Source organism: Rhipicephalus microplus, chromosome 4, assembly GCF_043290135.1.
Source record: "Rhipicephalus microplus isolate Deutch F79 chromosome 4, USDA_Rmic, whole genome shotgun sequence".
In the NCBI taxonomy this organism is placed as follows: Eukaryota; Metazoa; Arthropoda; class Arachnida; order Ixodida; family Ixodidae; genus Rhipicephalus; species Rhipicephalus microplus.
The window spans coordinates 156,078,193-156,101,061 of NC_134703.1; the positions used below are offsets into that span (position 1 = coordinate 156,078,193).

The following is a 22,869-nucleotide window of genomic DNA, read 5'->3' on the forward strand; positions in this document are numbered from 1 at the left end:
CTGTTCAACTACGATACTTTGAAAAAAATTCCGCCATATCCACGAAGTGAATGATGATGAGTGGGCGAAGCTCCGGAGGTAAACCTGGTAAACCATGAATCCTCTGTACATTTTGCCCACTCGATTTTATTACATCGCTCCCCCTAGCGTACGTCGCCGCACTAAATCGAACGATTGCCTTCAACCAATCATATGTGACATCATTCCTATTTTATAAGATCTCGCGTCTTTCATCAACTACAAGTACCGCTTTCTAGTTTATAACATCTTGCATCTTTTCATCATCAGCTACAAGTACCACCATCTAGTAAACACTAAAAGAACTAAACGAGAGGTGGCTACATACAGGAGACAGTACCGCCATCTAGTGAACACTGCAAGAACTAAACTAGAGGTGGCTACATACAGGGGACGGTACCGCCATCTAGTGAACACTGCAAGAACTAAACTAGAGGTGGCTACATACAGGCTACAGGGGACGCACAGCCCACGCCCTAAGAAGCTTCGCCCCTAAAAAAAAAAAAAAAAAAACGTTTTTGCCACTTTCCTGTTCTTGTCGAAAAAAACAAAACAAAAAACAATGAAGATACTGTGAGTTAATAATTACCACAATGCCAATGCTGTACAGAGTCTGTAAGCAGCTGAGTAATGCAATGTCATTTTTGTGGGTCTTTGGTTAGGCTCTGCATTATCAGGTGCCGCTACAAATGTTGTTGATCTTGCACACGTCTCCGATATCTCGGCCAAAACTCACGACATACAAGGCACCCGCAAGATGACCTCACAGTTTTTTGCTTCTAGTATTTCAGAGTCAGTGCTTTAACAAACATCATAACTCAAAGTACTGTTACGTTCTATTTGTGGCTTATAGTGTACAGATGGCACCTACCGTAATTACTTGAATCTAACGCGCACCTTTTTTCCCGGTTAAGCGAGTTCATAAATCGCATGCGCGTTAGAATCGAGTACAAAAAAAAATGAATATGGTCATTCTATTGCCATCAGCACTTCCAAAATGGCCACCCCCTACGTGCGTTAGCATGGCGCGTCGGTCATTTCTGCCTATGTGTTTTCCATGTGCGGCACTTCGTACGTGTGCTGAGGAGTTCGTCATCTTGTAGTACATTAGCATCGACGGCATGGTAGGGCCGACTCCAAAAACACGACGAGTGTACCACAATGCTACTTTTAAAAGAAAAGTCATCGCGTGTGCCGAAACGAACAGAAATCGGGCCGCATCGTGGTCGTTCGGAGTTCCCGAAACGTGCGTGCGGGACTGGCGGAAACAAAAGCAGGATATTGTCGACAGCAAAGATTCACGTAAAAGCTTCAGTGGACCACAGCAGGGTCGGTTTCCACAAATTGAAGAGCTGCTCTGCGAGTATGTGATTAAGCAGTGAGCGGCACAGCGGCCCGTGACGACAGAACTGCTCCAAGTGCAGGCTAAGCAGTTAGCTTTAGAAAAAGGGCTAATGCAGAGCCAGTTTAAAGCGAGCAGGTGCTGGCTAATTAACTTTATGAAGAGGAAAGGCTTTTCCCTCCGAAGGCGAATGGGCATATGCCGGAAGTTGCCGGAGGAGTACGAAGAAAAGCTTCAGAGTCTTCAGAGGTTCCTCCTAAACTTGCGGCACAACAACGGCTACCTGCTTGGGCAAATCAGAAATGCCGATCAGACGCCTGTTTACTTCGACATGCCAGGCACCACAACCGTCGAGGAGAAGGGGGCGAAGCAAGTTCGTGTGCTGACATCGAGCCACGGTAAAACTAGAGTGACAGCAATGCTCCGTTGCACGTCAGATAGGCACAAGCTTCCCCTGTACCTCATATTTAAACGGAAGACGCTTTCAAAAGGAATCGTTTTCCCGAGTGGTGTGATCAAGCGGGCCAACAAGAAAAATGGGTGCACGTTGCAATCGATGTCTTAGTTTTTTTTTTTTTTTTTGTCGTGAAAACCAGGTGCGCGTTACAATTGAGGGCGTGGTAGAATCGAGTAAATACGGTATATGTTCACATCAAAGTGATGTAACCGTCAAGTGGTGTCCAAATTTTGGTGTTACAACTCTTTCAAGAGGCAAACTGAATCTTGTGACAGTGCTTTACACTCGGCAAAGCTTGCATGGCTTGGATTGAGCTGTCTATTTGTATGGCATATGTTGCATATTTTTGTATAAAGTCACCAGACGTCCTGATTTAGATGGAACATGCCTCTCTTTTGCTGCCAGAGCTGCTGCCCCGCCAACCTTCGGGAAAATGTGGCATAAGTTCCTAACATGCAAGAACAGTGTTTTCTGAATAGGAAATTCCCATTTCCCGGGAAGTGTTGGTGGCTATGGCAACTCATTTTTTTTTTCTGCCTTGAAGTTTCGCCGTCACCCCAACAGGTATCTGCTCTTGTCAGCAAACTGATTGGCGCGCAGAATTGATATTTCCTCTTATACTTTATCTGATATGTTACATCTAGCGAGTGTCCTGACATAATGAGTATATAATTTACACCGTAGTTTATGGTTACGATCTGCTGGCTTGATTTTATTGATGACGCAAAGTACAGATGGCCAATGTGACCTCCATTTCTCGCTGAAATGGGCGCACCTGAGACAATTTTGAGGCTAGTCGGGCATTTCGGTTCAGCGTGGTGCAATTTCAGAAAATGTCATGGTTTTGATGTGCTCGGCCTAACAACGGGAAACTATATAAAATTGGCAGAATTGGCACAGCTACTGCACCCTTGGCTCATTTGACATCAAGAACATACACCCACCTCTGGACCTGAACAGAACCGAGGGTCTCGTAGGCAAACTGACACTTCTCGTCCATGCTGATAGCCTTGTACATGAATTCGGCTGCCTTCTCAAAATCCTGCGTCCACTGTAGGTGCAGTATGCTGGAACGGAAACAGTCACAAACCTTATTTGTAAAAAACATGTTCTGCCAGGCAACAGGCCAAGTAGAAGTAAACAACTGCAGTAACCAACAAAGAAGACTGTAAAAAAAAAAAAAAGACAGACAACTTCTGTGAAGACAGAAATTAGAACGCACTACAAGTACACACTTTCAAAGCAGGTAATACCGGCAATGGCAACAGCATTTGCTGATGGCATTGATGACGAAGGTTTAAGAGTTTCAATATTTGACCTTTGTGTTCGCATTTTTATTATTTTTTTCTAGTTATGCTGTTATCATCATATTCAAGAAAACGAAAACACTTTTTCAGAACTCTTTACTAGCGAACATAATATAACCTGATAGGAGAAGAATTCGAAAGCGGCTTTTCCTTGCATCATCATTATGCAATTTTGGACTGTACGTTCGGTAATACTATTAAAAGGACACTTAAGAAAAACATTATTTTCCGTGTTAAAATTACCATTTCACAAAACCAAAAACACTCGGCTTGTGGGAATATTCAATAGCTTTAATATTCCAATAAGTATTATAATTTTCTCCAATTTGAATATAAAACATTATCCAAAAAGAACAAATAGGTGCATATTAATAGACATGAACCCTTATAGAGTGGTTTCACTGCAGCGTAGGGGTACCAAGCCGTAAAAGTACCTGTTCAGATGTAACTTAATTCACATCTAAGCTTTTTGAACAAGTTTTCCCTGCAGTGCAGGAGTGTTAAGCCGTGAAAACAGCTATCCAGGGGAAATCCACACTGCCACAAAGTTTCACTTCAAGGTTAATTGAACATCCTATCCTCGCATCGATTAACCATTTTTTATGTTTAAAACCTTGTTATCCAAGTTTATGTGCTAAAAGTACAGTAAATTTTAACACACAACATATTTTACATGTTACAACTTTCATTGTACTGAAGGTCAAATCCTTCTATTAAAGACGATAGTCTTTCTTGGGGACCTTCGACGAAAAAATTTTGGTCTGTCTGTACATTTTTCTCTTTGTCTGCCCTAACGATACCTCAAACGGCATTAACGGCCAACCCTATCCGCAGCGCCTACCAATATTGCTCAAGGTTTAGCGTTTATAGTTCTGCGATTGTCAATTAAAAAAGCAAATATTGCGCATATCCTAGGCGCTATAACAACACGTCTATGTTTTGTATGTCTGCCTTTATACTAGAAGAGGCACACACAAGTAACTCTAAGGACTGTAGCGTTTATCGCGCTGCGCTGACAGTGCAACCAGATGCTCAAGAAGGTGCTCCCAACGCTTTGCTACGACGACATGGTGGTGGCACCTGCTTGTTGCTTTGCATTTTACACCTTATCACCTCCGAGACTGGCGTGCAACTTTCTCCGTGGTCGTGTGCGGCTTCGTTTTTGAAGATAACTGCCAGATGGCGCTTGTGTCTAACGTGCCTAGATGCGCTTGTTCGTTTCCGCTGCACGCTCGAGGCACTCTAACGCCTTCAGAATACCATTCACCGATTTTCTGGCGCAGAACATAAACGTTTTGTTCACTCTCTCCAGACGCAAGACTATTGTCTTTCGACGACATTTACAGTGTAACATGTAGATTCGGGCCAATTTTTATGTAAAGTTTCTACTTCCCTTGAACCAAAAAAATGGCATTTGCTCAGGCCTAGTTTCAGATTAAAAAATAAATATATATATTGTGCAGGGCAAAAGAAGGCACATTTAATGCTACATTGTGCAGGTTAGTTAGGTCATGACAAATATGCCCATTTGTTTTTAGTATGTGATATATAACATAGTAAAAGCTCGTTTGTCTGAATCTTGGTAACTCAAAAATTTGTTAACGCGGACTCGTGGCACAGTCCTGGCAAAACTGTGTATACTTCGATGGTGTCAAATGCTCGTTAATATAGAGGTATTTAGATGCACACCGGTTAACTTGGACAATTCCGGAGAGAGCTATAGGGACTCCATAACTGCAGTTTTGGAGAAACCGAAACCGAACGATCAGCAGCAGAATATGATCGTGATGATAGTGAATAAAGAGAGAAAAGGCCAGGTGGTGCTAGTCACCACCCAGCAGAAGCGCTTGGGTCGCCGGTGCATCTAGTTTCTGCGAAATGCGCCACATGCGCATTGGCGCACAGGACAGGACAGTTTGCGCAGCCACTGCCACCCGAGCTGCTGGCTACACCTATGCTGCCGATTTCTTTTGTGTTGTGACTTCGTGCGTAGTGTGTGCAGCTCGGGCACGTTGCCTTCTCGGGCCGCTGTTTGTGCACGTTGATGATGGTGTGGCCGTTACTAGTTTGCTGACTGACGATGATATCTGATGGGAAGTGCTTGAAGAGGATCAGAATCACTGCTTCGATGATGACATCCAAGATGAGCCAACACGACAACGCACCATGCAGGAGGCTGCCACAGCCCTCGCTGTTCTTGAGCAGTTCTACTCGGATCTTGCGAGAGCGAGTGTGCACATCGCCACCTCATGGGGTCAAAGAAGATTGTAATACTGTACTACGAATTCCAATGACGAGGCAGACAAAGGTGACGCAGTTTTTCATGAAATCAGGTCTATCTTTATCGAGTACATTTTTTTTTTTTATTGATGGTCCATTCAATAATCCGAAGTTTGGTCAACTCGGACATTTTCACCAGTCCCCTGTGATCAGGGTCAACAAGGTTTTACTGTATTTGAATTTGATTTGAAACCGTTTGACCAACAACACTATTTGCTTTGAACCTGAAATTCTGTATTCACTCAAGCCTAAAAAATGCGCACCAAGAACATGAAGGTGGCAATGCCACCTTGAAATTTCCACACCAACTCGCTACGGTGCCACAGATTTTGACAGTGTTTACTATGGTGTAGTACATAGTTTTTAATGAGCAAACATGAAGTACTTTGTCCTCTATGGGGATGAGAGGCTCTATGTACCAAGTTTCATGAATTTCAATAACGCAATGTGGCCAGGAAAAAAAAAAAATAAATGTTTTGAAATCTTTTACATCAAAGACAGGGTGAGCACCTGTCCTGTCTTTGTGTTCCTTCGTGCTCCTGTATGGTCGTGATTTTGGTTTTGGCCAACAAGATTCCGGTGGCCATTTTTAATCTCCCAGTGAAAGATGCCTTTACTTTGAACTCACAAAAGATGGATATGTGATTAATATAAACCTCGCCACCTGTGCTCTAGCGGTGCTGGAAAGCCAAATTTTAGATACAAGTTTGAACAGTTTTCCTTATATTGAGCTTGTGCTACCACTTTGTACATAACTGACGGTTCATTATGTTGTCATGCATACCGATTAAGGGGGGACATGGGACCTGACAGTGAAATATATTAGCATTAGGCTTAGAGACATGATTTTTTCAGAAAAAATTTGGCTTTGTACACTGATTAAAAATATTTAGTTATATTTTCCTTACATCAATCCAAAAAAAAGTTACAACTACTTTTATTTTATGAATTTGGGATGTGACTTGCATAAAATGTAATGCATCAAAAGAGCTATATTTAAACCTGTATATTTCTGAATATTCAAATAGTGCAAATATGCAAATTCATGCTAGTATCTAAATTTTACCCAAAGTTATGAAGGTTCTATGTCGCAGTCTCCTAGCTCTGAATTTTCACTGGTGATTTCTGGAAAATTTTAAAATTTTACAATGTCCTTAAACATTTTATCAAGGTTTTCTTGCACACTTCAATACCCTAGCATTCAAACAAAAAAGAAAAGATCAAGAAAATCGTATCAGTATTAGCAACACAGTGCTCAAAATTGATAACATGCAAAAATCTGTACTTGAGAAAAATGCAAAATACTGAAAAAGTTGTGAAAATGAAAATTTCATGCATGAAAGTGTTACGACCGCCATCGGTAGGCGCCATGCTGTCGCTGAGAAGCGTAGCCGGGCCGCGTTCCCACGCCTGGAACCCAGGTTTTCTTGGAACCAGCGTCGAGATCTGACGGGGGAGCGGCGCTCTTTTGACCCTCAAACAAGTAGCCGACTCGCCGAATGCTTATGCCCGCCAGGTATTGTCACTGCTAGCCGGCGGATGAGACGTCACGTCGCCACGAAGCGGTAAGCCGTTCCAGAGGGGACAACAAAGACAGCGTCTTCCTTTGTAGAAACGGCGACCGCCGCCACAAAGTGCCCTGCTAATTGAGCAGAGAGGTTGGCGGACCGTTTGATCTCTGCTGTCCGAAGCTTGGGACCCCTCGACCAGTGACACACACGACGAGCAAGAGCCCCTCTGGCGCCACCTTTAAGTGCAGTGATCTTGACTCGAAATTGGCTGTTCACGTGCGCCGTGCATGCTCGTACCCCTCACCTGTTGTGTGTGTATGTGATTGGTGTTCCACTGAAGAAGGAGGAGCCCGACAGGACTTATAACGGCGCCGCAGAGTGCAGGACGTCGCTCTGAACCCAGTAAAGGTTCAACCACCACGTTCGTAGTTTGTGAAGGCTCTGAACCCAGTAAAGGTTCAACCACCACGTTCGTAGTTTGTGAAGGCTCTGAACCAAGAAAAGGTTCAACCACCACGTTCGTGGTTTGCGAACTCTTAACTTCATGCTGTAAATATTTGTAAATAGTGCCATAAACCCTGTTCTGTTTTTCGCATCCTCCAACGTCCTGCTTCTTCCTTCGTCAACCAGAGGTGGGATCCACGACAACTGGTTGGCATCGGTGGGATACGACTCAGCACCCCGAGCCGCGACAACTGGTTGGCATCGGTGGGATTCGAAGCTACAAGTGACAACAACAGTCGGCCCAGGAGAAGCAGCTGGCTCGAGACATGGATCACGTATGGGTGAGTGCTTGGCTTTTCCTTTGAGTGAACCAGGTTCTAAAAGAGGGTAAATTTTAGAACTGGTAGTTAACTTTGCCGAAAGACTCAGTTTCGCCGTTTCGGAAAGTTGTTTTTGGAAGTAGCGAGCACTCAGTACGATCATGGACTTACGGGAGCTGCAGAAGTCAGACTTGTTGCTGTTGTGTGAGGAATTGGGGATCGATACAAAGGGTTTGGCACGAAAACCCATAATCATTCAAGCGATTAATGATTTGGGGGCTGATGATGAGGAACTAAGTGAAGAATGGGACCTCATCATCGAAAGAAAACTAAGAGCAGCTCAGATGGAAGGAAAGAGTGAACACGAAAGAGAAGGCCTCAAGAGAAAGTTTTTCGAACAAGACTATGAGTTGCGTATGAAAATGGGACCCCAGCGAGGAGTACCTCTCGAAAATGAGGCAGAGTTCGAGATGTCTAGGTACATGCAGCCATATGAGGTATCATGGGATATGGGCCTGTATCTTAGACTCTTTGAACGAAAGTGTAGGCAACTGAAGTGTGAGCGAGACACGTGGTCTCACAAGCTACTCACGGTTCTGCCCTGCGAGGCAGCGGATGTTGTTGCGCGACTCAGTGAGCAGCACGCGAACAACTATGAAGTTATCAAAGCAGAGCTGATCAGAAGATTCGGAACTTCTGTTAGCAAAAAGAAAGAAAGACTCGCACCGGAGTCTGAAAGTGAGGCGCGTCACAAAGCGCTGGAAGTTGAGGCGCGTCATGAAGCGCTAGAAACAGAGATCGCACCAGAGAACGAGGCCGTGGCCGGTCTGGAGCTGGGGACGATGTCGAAAGACGCTCCTTGCGTGGATGAGGAGGGTGCCAGCAGCCCTAATGGGCCCAGTAAGAGGCTGGAAACCTTCTTCATGCCTCAAGAGGACGGTTCGACATCGTCAAATGTAGGCATTGATAGCGCAGTGGCCGGTGAGAGCAAGAACGCCATGCTTCGGCAGTGCAAACCTATTATCGAGGTGATTTGCGAACATCGCAGAAAAAGGAAGAAGCGAAAGCGTTCGGCACTGCCTAAGCATAGGACTAGTCCCACACCGCCCCGCGAAAGACGAAAGGGTAGGCCGTCAATCCGTTCCAGGAAACGTCAATGGTGGCGTTCAGAGAGGTACAAGCGGCAGCAAGCCAGGTGTAGAGGGGGGAAACGAGGTGCGTTACCCGAACGAAAAGCGCGGTTGCGCTCGACGACTTCGAGAAAGCGGCCTTGCCCGAAGGGTCAAAGTCGAAAGGGCAGAGTGGCTAAATACCGCGCAGGGTTGAATACAAAGAGAAAATGGCACAGGCTCCCTCCGAGCTACTGGCGTCACTTTCAAATTCCTACGGGGAATAGGCCGAAGGGTAAAATTAGGTGTGACGGAAGTGCACTGCTTAGTGTTTGTGCATTTTGTAGCCTCGGGCGTGCTCCAAAACTGCCGGGACCACGACCCCATCGTGTGCGATTCAGAGGAATCTAGTTGAGAAAAGGGGGCGGTCAGTTTTAACAATGGTTGCACGTGCGTGTTAAGTATGGCCACTGATTATTGAATTGGAGAGGCATATTGGTCGGTTTGAGTTTGTAAGTCACATGATGCAGAGTAAATTTTTGAAAAGGAAAACCACCGAACTAAAGGCTGAAAATTGAAGTCCATTAATCATTTGTACGAATATACCGAGAAGGTAAAAACTAAAAAAAAAATTGTTGTTTTTTTTTAGTGTTTCAAAGGTTTAGTTTAATATCGTATGCCTTTACTGTCATGTGGATGTGGCGTGAATTGGCATTTAAGGAAGAAGATATTAACATAGACCAGATGATTTCGTAAAATGGTTAAGTTTGGCGCAACACAGTGCAGTTGTCGTTGCGCGTTATGAGAATTGAGAGCCATTGGTGCACAGTTTTAGCGAAACCCTATGCAATTATTGTGAGGTGCATTTGATGAGTATTGCACTTAGCATTATTTTTGTGTTGTACACGGTGTGTTGCAACGTAATGTAAGGATGAACGTTTAGACCATGTGTGAAGGCCTAAGCTTTTGGTTAGTAGTGCTGTGTATTCTGCAACGCTGTAGAACTGAGAGTAATTGAAAATGCTCAGAAGAACTCAGTGGTTTTTTCAATCAAATGCGTTAGCAAAGGCAGGTAACTAACTGAACAAACCTGCTAGAAGGCAGTGTTTGTTACATTTTTTGTCATTGTCTTCTTTGAAGAATGATTCATCTAGTGATCATGAGCAGATTATCAAGCTTTCCCTAAACGTTGAGGTAGACCGTTAGGTCACAGTGTAGGTTAAGATTTTGGGAGGCTGGTGAGCTTTATGTCTCAGTGGTAGACAATTATGGGCGGCCGTAAACAAAGACGGACGTTCGGACAAAATTAGCGCTCACTGAATCCGAGTTCCTGACTGATGCTCTCAGCGGGACAGAACCGATGAAAGTAGTCAGCGACAAAAAGAAAGAGTCTGCCGTTATATGTCTCGACGACAGTGGCAACGAGTATGATGCGTTCTGCTTGCACCAGAATTTGGGCTCTCGTGAGATAACGTACTGCGCTTCAGGAAATGAATGCGCTTGCCTTGTGTAGGCCATTCATCAGTTGCAGGTTATCTCAGAGGTGCTAAATTTAAAGTAGGGACAGAGCATTTTCCCCTTACTTGGCTGCAAACCGTGACTTAAAAGAATAGTCGCCTTGTGAGGCAGAGCTTGATTCTTCGAAAATACAATTTTGGCATTAGGTAAAAGAAGGGCAAATTGAATGGAAACGTTGACACGCTCAGCCGCCATTCTGGGGTGCTCTTTCTGTATCAAAATTGATATTTTAGTTTTTTTCGTGCATCTTATGTAAATTTGTAAGGTAGCACGTCCGGTTTTTCAGCTCAAGTGAGTCCTGAGAGTTTTGAGTGTGAGCTTTTGTTAAAGCTAGGAAATGAAAATTGGTTTCCATCCCTCTTTTGGCTTGGTTTGATCGAAGGGGGCCGAGTGCTTACTTGTACATGTGGTCGAGTATCAGAGATGCTGTCGAAGATTCGGCGATCACCCGGACCATGCCACAAGCGAAGGCCAGTTCTTGGCATTCAACTACTGACCCTTTCGTCGTCCCTGCGAGCAGCAGTGTTGACCGCTGCCCTCCGTGACTCATCTGGCGAGGGGGAAGCTGTTACGACCGCCATCGGTAGGCGCCATGCTGTCGCTGAGAAGCGTAGCCGGGCCGCGTTCCCACGCCTGGAACCCAGGTTTTCTTGGAACCAGCGTCGAGATCTGACGGGGGAGCGGCGCTCTTTTGACCCTCAAACAAGTAGCCGACTCGCCGAATGCTTATGCCCGCCAGGTATTGTCACTGCTAGCCGGCGGATGAGACGTCACGTCGCCACGAAGCGGTAAGCCGTTCCAGAGGGGACAACAAAGACAGCGTCTTCCTTTGTAGAAACGGCGACCGCCGCCACAAAGTGCCCTGCTAATTGAGCAGAGAGGTTGGCGGACCGTTTGATCTCTGCTGTCCGAAGCTTGGGACCCCTCGACCAGTGACACACACGACGAGCAAGAGCCCCTCTGGCGCCACCTTTAAGTGCAGTGATCTTGACTCGAAATTGGCTGTTCACGTGCGCCGTGCATGCTCGTACCCCTCACCTGTTGTGTGTGTATGTGATTGGTGTTCCACTGAAGAAGGAGGAGCCCGACAGGACTTATAACGGCGCCGCAGAGTGCAGGACGTCGCTCTGAACCCAGTAAAGGTTCAACCACCACGTTCGTAGTTTGTGAAGGCTCTGAACCCAGTAAAGGTTCAACCACCACGTTCGTAGTTTGTGAAGGCTCTGAACCAAGAAAAGGTTCAACCACCACGTTCGTGGTTTGCGAACTCTTAACTTCATGCTGTAAATATTTGTAAATAGTGCCATAAACCTTGTTTGTTTTTCGTATCCCCATCTTGTAAGCGGTCGTTTCCTCAACCCGAAGCTACACCACGCTACCACAGCACCCCGGGATCACAACAACTGGTGATCAGCGGTGGGATCACGACAAAAGCCACAGCACTTGTATTCATAATCACTCAGAAAGCCCCTGTGAAGTAGTCTGAAGCAGGCTTCTGCTTGTGCTTCCTTCTTTGCGGCTGCCTGGAACGCCGCTGAAGATGCACGTCTCCTCTCCGAGCTGACGGCGATAGTCTTTCTCAATTGCCTGCTGGTTACCTGTGCATGTTTGATCTAGCTGCAGTTCACGCAAAATAAGCGAACTAGATTCCTTGTTCCCTAAGTTGAAACGCATAACAGCTTCAGCCATGGCAGTCTCAATGGCGAACAACGACGCATTCTTGTCCTTTGGTGAGAGGTTTCAAATGACCGAATGCAAGGCCTTATTCGCATTCTGCATCTTCCCTCTGGTGCATCTCTGCAGGAGCTTCTTGCCAGACAAGCATTCATAAACAGGACGCAGTGCATTGCTCACAGCCTCTGGCGAATTGTACTTGCTTTTTTGGATGGGCTCATTTTTTGCCATGGCAGCTTTATGCTTGCACCAAGACTCGGGGCTGTGTGGACAGAAGCTGTGGTTTGATTTCTCGTCAGTAGATGTCACATGATGATACATAGCCCACACAGCCTTGTGCATCTCATCCACATTCCCAGAATGGGATTTCAAAACCCAGCCGTAATAACTCGTCAATATTGTGATGAGGTCACCCGTGAGGCAGCCCTTGCCACTGATGCGCTCGCTGCTGTCCCCTTTGTGCTTCTGCACGAGGTTCCGAAGCGCAATCCCCATGCGCTTCTGCACATGGTTCGAGCAGTCTTCTTTTTCAACATTTATGAAGCCGTACACCTTAGCTTCTTTGACAGCACTGAACGACCGGCTGTCACCATCACAAACCATGGTGGCGTACCTGAGGCCATGAAACGAAAGGGAGCACTGAAATAAAATCATTGCTGCCTCTACTTCCATTTGGCCAGCCTTGCATGAGGTATTTTTCTGGCATGAATGTTTACCTTTTCATTCAGAGTACTCTTGGCTCTCGGGTTTTGGACCACATTCACAGCCGAGGCAAAAATTAGAAAGCACAACATAGTCTAGCACATAACCTGAAAAAACTTCTACCACAGTGGCTATTCCAATGTGAGGGGTGTGTCCTCTTGTGTGCTAGCTTCCATCAAAAGAGATGGCAATATTTCCGGGGTTGCCGAAATTGAGGTCCTTGTAGAGGCACTTTACCCCTGTGGCACACTTAGTCAAATGTTCGGCACAAGCTCTTGTTGCTGCTGGCTGAAGCTTCATTTTCAAGTACTCTTGGTACGTTTTCGTGTGAAGGCCCCGATGTGAAACACCGATAGCGGCAAAGATGTCATTCAGAGCTGTCTGACCATTCCAGTCCAGTGCTCTGAACGGCACGTGCCGTGCGAACGTTGATTTCGAATGCGTTGCAGTTACTGCTGCCACCAACCCGTCGCGAGCTCCATTTCGATCAACTTCTCCGCAGTTGCTGCAGTGAAGCTCCAGCACAGCTACCCCGTACTCACGCGCGTCGCGTTCGATGGTCAACTGACCACGGCACACTCGGCAAGCAGAATGTTTGCTTAGTAAACTGTTCACCATGTCGAGGTCAACCATGGTATACGTCGAGGCTGACGAACTTTCGGTGCCGTGCTGACTCGCGAGAACACTCAGTTTCGGGATCGGTTGCCGAGACCGAGGCAAGTTCCACTGCTTTTTGCTGAGCGCGACGCTCGATGAGTTCTCGGTCAGCTGATGTCAAAAATGTCGTGTCTATCCTCACAGCTTGATCGCGCATACTTAAGTACTGCAGGCAGCGGTCACAGTCGCCGCTACGCTTTCTTCGGCTATGAGATCTGCTGCAGCAGCATTCTCTGCTGTCTTAATCACAAGCGGCGGCATTGTTGCCTGGCGCATTGTTGAAGTATCACCACAATCAGCTGATTCCGACAGCACCGTGGTCGCCGTTGTGATCGCTTGTGTTGCAACGCCACTTCGTCGCGGAATCCGTTGCGCTCTTCCGCCGAGATCTGCAGATATCTTTGTCGGCAGTTGTAGAATTGTAGAAGTTGTAGCGATTGAAGGCTGCCTTTGTGTTGGGCTGCTGCATCGCAGCGACTGTTGGTCTCCTGCCCCGCTCGGCTCTGCCGACGTAGCCTGCGCTGGCTGCGATGACTCCTTGGGCTGCACAGCACATTTTTTGCATTGCTTGCTGAATTTGTGAAGTGTGCGGAACTTTCGAGCACAGTTCGGCAACTAGATTTCGGTCGCAAAACTACAAAACTTCCGAAATTGTGGTGACAACGCGTGTGATTGCGGCCACGTGCGCGTGATCACCCGTGTTGTCAGTCCCCGCGCCTCCAATCACAAGCCGCTGTTCACTCATGTGACTGCTATGGACCAATGATACCACCCGATTCTGTCGCTTTTACCGTAATTACTCGAATCTAACGCGCACCTTTTTTCCGGTTAAGCGAGTTCATAAATCGCATGCGCGTTAGAATCGAGTACGAACAAAAAAATTACGGTCAATCTATTGCCATCGCAAATCCAAAATGGCCGCCCCCTACGTGCGTCAACATGGTGCGTCTGCTATTTCTGCCTATGTGTTTACCATGTGCAGCACTTCGTACGTGTGCTGAGGAGTTCGTCATCTAGTAGTGCATTAGCATCGACGACGTGAAAGGGCCGACTCCAAAAACTCGAGTGCACCACGATGCCGCTTTTAAAAAAAAAGTCATCGCGTGTGCAGAAACGGACGGAAATCGGGCCGCATCGCGGTCGTTCCCGAAACGTGCGTGCGGGATCGGCGGAAACAAAAGCAGAAGATTGTCGACAGCAAAGCTTCACGCAAAGGCTTCAGTGAACCACAGCAGGGTCGGTTTCCGCAAATTAAAGAGCTGCTCCGCGAGTATGTGCTTGAGGAGCGAGCGGCACAGCGGCCCGTGACGACAGAACTGCTCCAAGTGCGAGCTATGCAATTAGTCTTAGAAAGAAGTCTAATGCGGAGCCAGTTTAAAGCGAGCAGGTGCTGGCTAATTAACTATATGAAGAGGAAAGGCTCTTCCCTCCGAAGGGGAACATGCATATGCGAAAACTTTTGCGGAGAAGTACGATGAAAAGCTTTACAGTTTTCAGAGGTTCGTCCTAAACTTGCGGCGCAACAACGGCTACCTGCTTGGGCAAATCTGGAATGCCGATCAGACGCCTCTTTACTTCGACATGCCTGGCACCACAACTGTCGAGAAGAAGGGGGCAAAGCAAGTTCGTGTGCTGACATCGGTCCACGGTAAAACTACAGTGACGGCAATGCTCTGTTACACGTCAGATGGGCACAAGCTTCGCCCGTACCTCATATTTAAATGAAAGACAATCCCGAAAGGAATCGTTTTTTCGAGTGGTGTGATCGTGCGGGCCAGCGAAAAAAAATGGGTGCACGTTGCAATCGATGTCTTACGTTTTTTTTTTTTTCGCGGTGGAAATCGGGTGCGCGTTACAATCGAGGGCGCGGTAGAATCGAGTAAATACGGTATTTGTCTGGTAGCGCAGATTGGCTGCAGCATTGAAGGTGCGTTCCTGGCGGGAAAGCGAGCTCAACAGAAGCTCTTTCAAACGAGACTAACATGGCCGCGATTCGATGAGTGGTTAACGCGATCCGAGCAACGCAAAAGGGGGCTGTCTTTGGTGATTTCGAAAGCGAAATTAAGTGCTGGAATGAATAAACACGACATTTTTTGGCTCAACGACGCGTCATTTCGAGTTCATTTTTTGCTGGCAGGTGAGGAATGATATGAAGATAACGAAAATCACCAAATTGAAAAATAAATATTTTTGACGTTTTTTTGTCGCCAAGACACGCGTCCCCCCTTAAGCACAACATTAACATTCTAAAACAATCACGCTACTGATTTGTCAAGGTATCTCACAGAATGTTGTTCCAAAACATTTGGAAGCAGAGAGAGATAGACTTACCCAAGATGTACTGGTACGTTCGGATCCGTAGGATCTGCCTTCTGAGCCTTTAGAAAGTTCTCTTCTGCTTTCTCAAACTCCTTGTTCTCTGAAAGGATCTGCACAAATGCAGAGAAAAAATAAAAATAAAATTGTTTTAAAATGCGAGTGATGTACATATCAAACACATGATGCCCTAAACTGTGTCACACCTCAACTCAGTTTTCTACTTACAAGGTGACTCTGAGGAAGCTAAGAAACTAGTCCGATCATGAGAGGCTTTTTTTTTTTAATAAAAGGGCAAGGAGTACCGTTCTTCTCAACCTGCAATGTTTTCTGCTGAGAATTGATGCATGTGCTTCAGAGTGTTTGTTGCAGAGCAGATTTCCCCTGAATAGGTGGTTTCATAGCATAGCAACTTCAAGCTGCAGTCATGAGGAAGGGTCCAAATGGGATCCGAGACATCGCGTTTTTCTCATTTTAATGTAAAGGGAATTCTTACTTTTAATGAATATGTCCGTCGTAGTTCCTTTTCCAATGTTAATATATGTTTATTACTAAAAGGAGAATACTTCAAAATTTTGACTAATTTGAAATTGTGTCAAAGTATGCCTACATAATTATTCTAGCATTTGAAGAGCTCAAACTTTTGCCCATCCCTAGTTTTCATGTCCTTTTCTTAAAAGTATTCTTATCGTGCTATCAGAGGAATTTAGTACGAGGCACACTCCGGGCGGCCAGAATTCTATTGTATCCAGTATGTCAAAAAGATCAATTTATCATTCTTAGGGTATCCCTTCACATGAATGCTGATTGATTTGTGGTGTTTAACGACCCAAAACCACCATATGATTATGAGAGATGCCGTAGTGGAGGGCTCTGGAAATTCGGACCACCTGGAGTTCTTTAACGTGCACCCAAATCTAAGCACCAGGTCTACAGTATTTTCGCCTCGATCAAAAATGCAGCCGCCGCAGCCGGGATTCGATCTTGCGACCTGCGGGTTGGCAGCCGAGTACCTTAGCCAGTAGACCACCGCGGCGGGGTCCCTTCACATGAATGTAATGGGAAGATTGAGAAAGCTGAAAAATTTGATCATTATAAGCGATATATCACTGTTAGCGGAGTACGCTGTACTAGTGTTGCTGACAGTGAGCAAAAAACCCCCCATCAAAAGAACTGAACGAAATGTGCACTTTGCTGTCACTTTTTCATTGCATATAAGTTAATTGAACCCTACTACGGCTTTAGGTTACAAATGGCAGCCATCCTAAGAATGCAGTAAAATCTCCCAAATGCGAATTCCTTCGGGAGCACATAAAATATTCTCATATTACTAAATTTGTATGAATGATGGTAAGCTAACTTTTACACCAAACTGATCGTAAACGTTATAAGGCTGAACGTCTGGACGCAAAAGAAAGGTAGTGCCAGATTGTTCACATTTCTCAGCACTCGGCGTGTTTCATAAGCATCTTATGAAATCTACAACACAGTGCCGCTTGCAGGGGTAATGCAGCCAGGGGTAAGTACATGATTGCAACAATAAAAAGAGAAAGAAGCTTACTGCAGCAAAACACTTGTTTTGGCAATTGTAATATCTGAGCTACACTGTATCAAAATTGTTCAACTGAAAGCCCACCCACAGTGCCTAAAAAAGAGAAAAAGAAAGAAAAATCTATTTTGCCCGCATGAACAGTGAGAAAGAAGGACAAGATGGTCAAGAACACGGGAGCTAGAGTGACCTAAGATACTGAAAAAGCACAAAGCTTTTATGCTGAACTGCTCCCAGTGGCACTGCTGTGTTAAGGCCGTGCACACTTTGCTCACGAATCGGCAGTCGTCTGCTGCTACACACTCGATTTTTTACATGCGAAGCAGCTGATGGCGGAGTTCATTCCGGTGTGCGTGCCCACCTTCATTGCACATGCGCAACAGCTGGCCCAAGCACTGCCAGAAAGCGCTCACGCGCTAGCCCATTCCGGCCTGTGCAAGGGGCTGGGCAAGACGCTGTGGCCTCTCCCCCTTACACTCTGAAATCATGTGATGGCACTGGGGAACGCGATTCTGCAGATGCGCGATAAACCAACCCGTTGTATTCTAGTCGGAACGCGCTGGCACGTGCTAGCGTGTCCGGGCTTGCGTAAGTGGCTTTGTAAGAGCCGTGGTATGCTAACGCGGTGTGCACACCCGTGCTGTTTCGCATCGCCTCATGGTGTCCTTTAGCGGGAGACGGTGTAATTTGTTTGGCCACTATTACCCATTTAAATGGCAATGTAGGTTCCTCTTGGTTTAGTCAGGTTTGGTCTAGCTGCAAGTCACTAGCAATAAAAAAAAGGCTTTTGAGCGGTTAACCAACCTTTACAGCTACTGAAAATTGGATCGAAAAACAAGATGAACTGCAAAGAAAATAAATGTTCCTTTTTATGAAGCAAATTTTGGCTACTGTCCTATTTTATGACTGACCACATAAAAATGCCACAGTTTTTTTTTTAGAGCAACTGATCAACATTACATCTAGGTGCGTTTCATTTTCGTGCTTCAAAATACCGAAAAATTGGGTGCACATTAAAATTGGGTAAATACAGTATCCACTGACAGCAAATGACAATCACAAAATCATACCAGACTAACAAACAGCAGGGCACTGGAAGTGCATAGCAAGCGCATTCCAGGTTCGGAAGTAGGGCAAGCTCTAAGACAAACGGGGAGTCCTTCTCACCTGAGCATGAAGGAAGTAGCACTCGGGGCAGTTGGGAAACATCTGTTGGACTTTTTCAAAGTCCTGCAGTGCCTCCATCTGCTTGTTGGCATCCTTGGTGGCTGCCCCATACCTGTACTGCACGTAACAGCGCTGAGCCGCTGCCGACGGGAAGTCCGGTCGGAGTGACACGCTCCGCTCCATGTCCTGCGCACCACACCGCAATATTTGTTAGAAAAATCGAGAGAACAATTTTGCTGGGCATTGCGTTAGAAGAACTCACATTGATTAAACCTCTGGACACAAAGGTGCGGTAATAGTCATCTTGAAAACATCACAGAAACACAAGGACGAAGAAAGTAACAGTGGGACAGGAGCCTTCTCGATGTACAGTGGGTAGGCTTGTGCGAATAGTGAATTTTCGGTTTGAAGCGAATTCGAAGCGAATAGTGATTTTGATCCAATAATTTCGAATAAAATTCCAATGGTATATATGACATATAAAAAAGGGAATATTTATCATGACCTAGCTACATGCACAATATTTCTTTTGAATGGAAATAGGGGCTCAATGCAAATGCCATTTTTTTTTTTGTTCAAAGGAAGTCAAAACAACCTTGAGTAGTATTTTGGGTAGGATGCGAGTGATAACCTGTAAGATACTTAATGTTTTAAAATTTATTATACTCGGATCATGCAAACCATCATAACAAGCTTAAAATAAAATAAACAGTTGATTTGAGGGTAACATGTGCCATTAAAAGGGCCCTGCAACACTTTTTCAAGTAGCCATGGAGCCAGTAAACGGGCTTGCTGCCTCACAAATTTACCGCCGCAAAGTTTCTAGAATCAGTTCAGTACGAGCGGAGTTCCAGAAATTTGTCGCACGCTGCAATTGCATTCTCTCTTCTTGTCCCGACAAAATAGCTGGAAATTAAGCAGGGAGGAAAGGCATGGCGAAAGAAAATATGTCACATGCACCTCGTGACCTTGAACACCTCTTTTTTTTTCTTTCTTCGAATACGCGGCTTTTCAGTGCGATCGCGCATGTACTCATGGACAAGCGGCGGCCCCGGCAACGACGAGCACACCATGCTGAAATCAGCCAATGGCTGTGACCAGAGTCGTATATTCCTTCTTGGCTGTGACAAGTGATTTCTGAGCTTGTAGTGTCATTTGCTGAGAAAATAAAGCATTATATAGCTTTGAAAATTTATTGTGAATTACAGTCTATGTGCTGCGCTATAACATTTGCCTCGCGTGTTCTCGGTAGCCTAGACTGTCGATCGGTAGCGTTTTCTAACTATGTTCAGCAAGTGTTGCAGGGCCCCATTAAATTTGAAGAGGGACTTCACGGCAAAGCGAATTTTCCTTGAATATGTACTTTCACTGTTTCGCACACCTATGTTGCAGTGAAACCACCTTTACAGGCGGTTAAACCTGCTTATAACGAACCTTTCTATAACGAATTCCTCGATATAACAAAGTTTTTCTATTCCCCACCATTGCTTCATAGAAGGCACATGTATTTTCGACCTCTATGCAACAAAGTAACAGCGGGAGACAACCTTGATATAACGAATTTTCCCGACGGACAATCTAGAAATTTTGCTCTGCATTTTGGCATTTTGGTACAAGCGTGCATCTTCCGCGGCTGCCCCGTCGTCGACAAAGCGCGAAGCGGCGGCGGCACGCACGGCGCACCAGGTCGCTCTCACCATCCCGCTTGCACGGGTGTGGGCAGGCGGGCGTGCACCCCGCGAGCCGGCATTGCCGCCGTTCTCGCAGCCGCATGCGCGGACGTGCCCCCTTTCCCCCAGCGGAAAAAAAAAAAAAAACACAACTACTTTTGCGCATTTGCAGTGCCACACGTTTAGTTAGCGTGACATATCTGAGGCTGCGTTGCCTATGATTGGCGCTTTACAAAACAGTTTTGTGCGGTGTCTGTGTTCGTGTCGTTCGCTCTTCGTTTTCGACTCCATACGCACGTGCATAGTTTCACCAAGCGCGCATAGTGTGGCCCCGCCGACGTTTAGCTTTGTTTTTTTTTTATTGCGAAAGCAATTACATGGACAGTCTCCGCTGAATTTTTTTTTGCCGCCGCCACCGCCATTCATCGTGCGCGCGTACACACAGATATATATATACAGTTAAACCTCGTTATAACAAGACTGGCTATAACAAAATAATGGATATAACGAGCAAACCCTAATTCCCCTTGAAAGTCCCCATACAAAGCAATGTATTCAAAACCTCGTTTTAACGAGGCAAAATTTGCCTGTTATGGTTTATAACGAACAAATTTTGTTAGGAAGTAAAAATTTGAGCCGATGTCACGACAGTGCACAACGCGAATTTGAGACGGCGCGCAACGCGAGAACTGTATTTAGCAGTTCAAAACTCCCGCCACGCGCCCTCCAGCAACGCGGGCAAAGCAGACGGCACGCGTTGTTTCCGGAGGAAAGGTCGCTGCACGTGCGCCGCTTGGCTACCACCGACAGCGGAGCGCTCCGCAGCTCCGCGAACGTCTCGCCCTTTTCTTTTCTTTTGTGTCTTCTTTATATTCTCCCTCTCCCTTTTCTTATGGCGCTGAGGTGCGCTTTCTAATCTTACATACCCCCTTCCCCTTGAGTAACTGGTTCCTAGAGGGCAGCGCAAAAGAGCGCCCCCTTCTGCCCCTTCCTCTTCACAGTCACTTTCTCTGCAAGTGTTGTCGCTCACCGACGTGAGCCGCGTTGCTTTTGCGTGCGTGTTTCTTCTCTTTTTCAACTGCTTCCGCCTTATCTTTTCTCGTGCTGCGCTCGTGATTCTAGCAACATGAATGCGCCAGGCGGGAAGCGAAAGCGCATAACGCTAGATCAGAAGGCGGCTATGATAAGAGCCGTCAAATCGGGGACCAAGAAAGGCAACGTGGCAAGAGACTTTGGCGTATCGACGAGCACACTGTCAACCATCTTGAGCAAGCAGGAGTCCATCATCGACGCTGTTGCACGTGGCGTGAAAGGAAGCACTAAGAGGATGAGGGCACCTGCCTTTGAAGCGGTCGAAAGGGCCGTTTTTAAATGGTTCTTGGACACGCGGGCCGTGAATCTGCCGGAGAGCGGCGCCTTGCTGCAAAGAAAAGCGAGAGACTTTGCCTGCATCATGGGCTATGACAACTTCGTAGCAAGTTCGGGATGGCTCCAACGCTTCAAGGAGCGCCACGACGTTGTCGGGAGAACGGTCTGTGGTGAATCGCAATCTGTCGACGAAGCAGAGGCTACCAAGTGGGCGAAAGAAAACATTGTGCGGCTGCTAGAAAAATACAGCGCGGAGGATATTTTTAATGCGGACGAAACCGCTCTCTTTTTCAAGATGTTGCCGCACAAGACGTTAGCACTCAAAGGCGAGCCGTGCCTTGGCGGCAAACAAAGTAGGCTGCGGATCACTGCGCTACTTTGTGCAAACATGGCCGGCTCTGAGAAGCTGCCAATTTTCGTAATTGGCAAAAGTGCATCCCCTCGCTGCTTTAAGAGGAAGAGGCAGCTCCCAGTTAAGTACGTAGCCAATTGCAAAGCCTGGATGACCAGGGAGATTTTTTCAAAATGGCTTTGCGAATGGGACGAGAAGCTGGCAAAGGCGAACTGCAAGGTGTGCCTTGTTTTAGATAACTGCACCGCCCACCATACCGCTGCTGCGCTTCAAAACATCGAGCTGCTGTTCCTTCCTGCCAACTGCACAGCGAAAATACAGCCGCTTGACCAAGGCGTGATTATGTCGCTGAAAACAGGTTACCGCAAGCGTGTGATAGACAAGCTCCTGCTCAACATGAGGATGAAGCGAGACACCGATGTTGACTTGTACGCTGTGCTCGAAATGCTTCAGGCGGCGTGGATGAGTGTGACGGCGACCACGATCGCAAACTGCTTTCGACACGCGTCGTTTGCCGCCGCACCAGACGCCAGTGATGAGCCATCAGACGAGCCCACTGTGCCGGACGGTTTTGCCACATCAGACGAAGTCGCTGCATCATAAACGGCACTTCGTGACGCCAGTGTCGTGCCTGACAGTGAGTCATTTTGCGACTATGTGAGTGCGGGCTCGGAAGTGGTGGCAACGGAGCAGCTCCTGGATGACGATATTGTGCGCCCTGTCAGTGATCGTAACGAAATCAGTGACGATGACTCTGTCGACGAACAGGAGACAAATGTGCCGACGGCGTCGCAGGCATTAGACGCGGTGGACGTACTGCACCGCTACTTCGGCGGTCACGAGGGCGGCGAAGATGGCTTGAACATTACGGCCGCAGCTGAGCGAGCCATCGTTCGCATCAGGAAGATGCATCAACGTCCAATTACGGACTTCTTTGCAGCTAAGTCTGCCTGAAATGCAAGCTGTGTATTTTGAAGCGCATTAAAACAGGTGCATGACTTTTTCCTTTTTATTTGGGAATGCGGTTATATTGTTGCATACCACCGTGCGGCGGGATGCTATTTTGCCCGCTATTTTTTTGGGGTAAGTGCAGTGCATAACATTTGCG

At 46.5% G+C, this 22,869-nt stretch overlaps 1 protein-coding gene across 2 annotated transcripts in view; it reads right to left on the bottom strand.

Moving 5' to 3' along the window:
* Tom70 (translocase of outer membrane 70) overlaps positions 1–22,869 on the bottom strand; it is a 48,517-nt gene that overhangs the window by 3,331 nt on the left and 22,317 nt on the right. For both annotated transcript variants that reach the window (XM_037423536.2, XM_037423535.2), the window contains exons 8-10: positions 18,372–18,557; positions 15,671–15,768; positions 2,762–2,884 (exon numbers count right to left, since the gene is read on the bottom strand). In XM_037423536.2, coding sequence (XP_037279433.2) covers positions 2,762–2,884; positions 15,671–15,768; positions 18,372–18,557 — 407 coding nt within the window. The remainder of the gene's footprint in view (positions 1–2,761; positions 2,885–15,670; positions 15,769–18,371; positions 18,558–22,869) is intronic.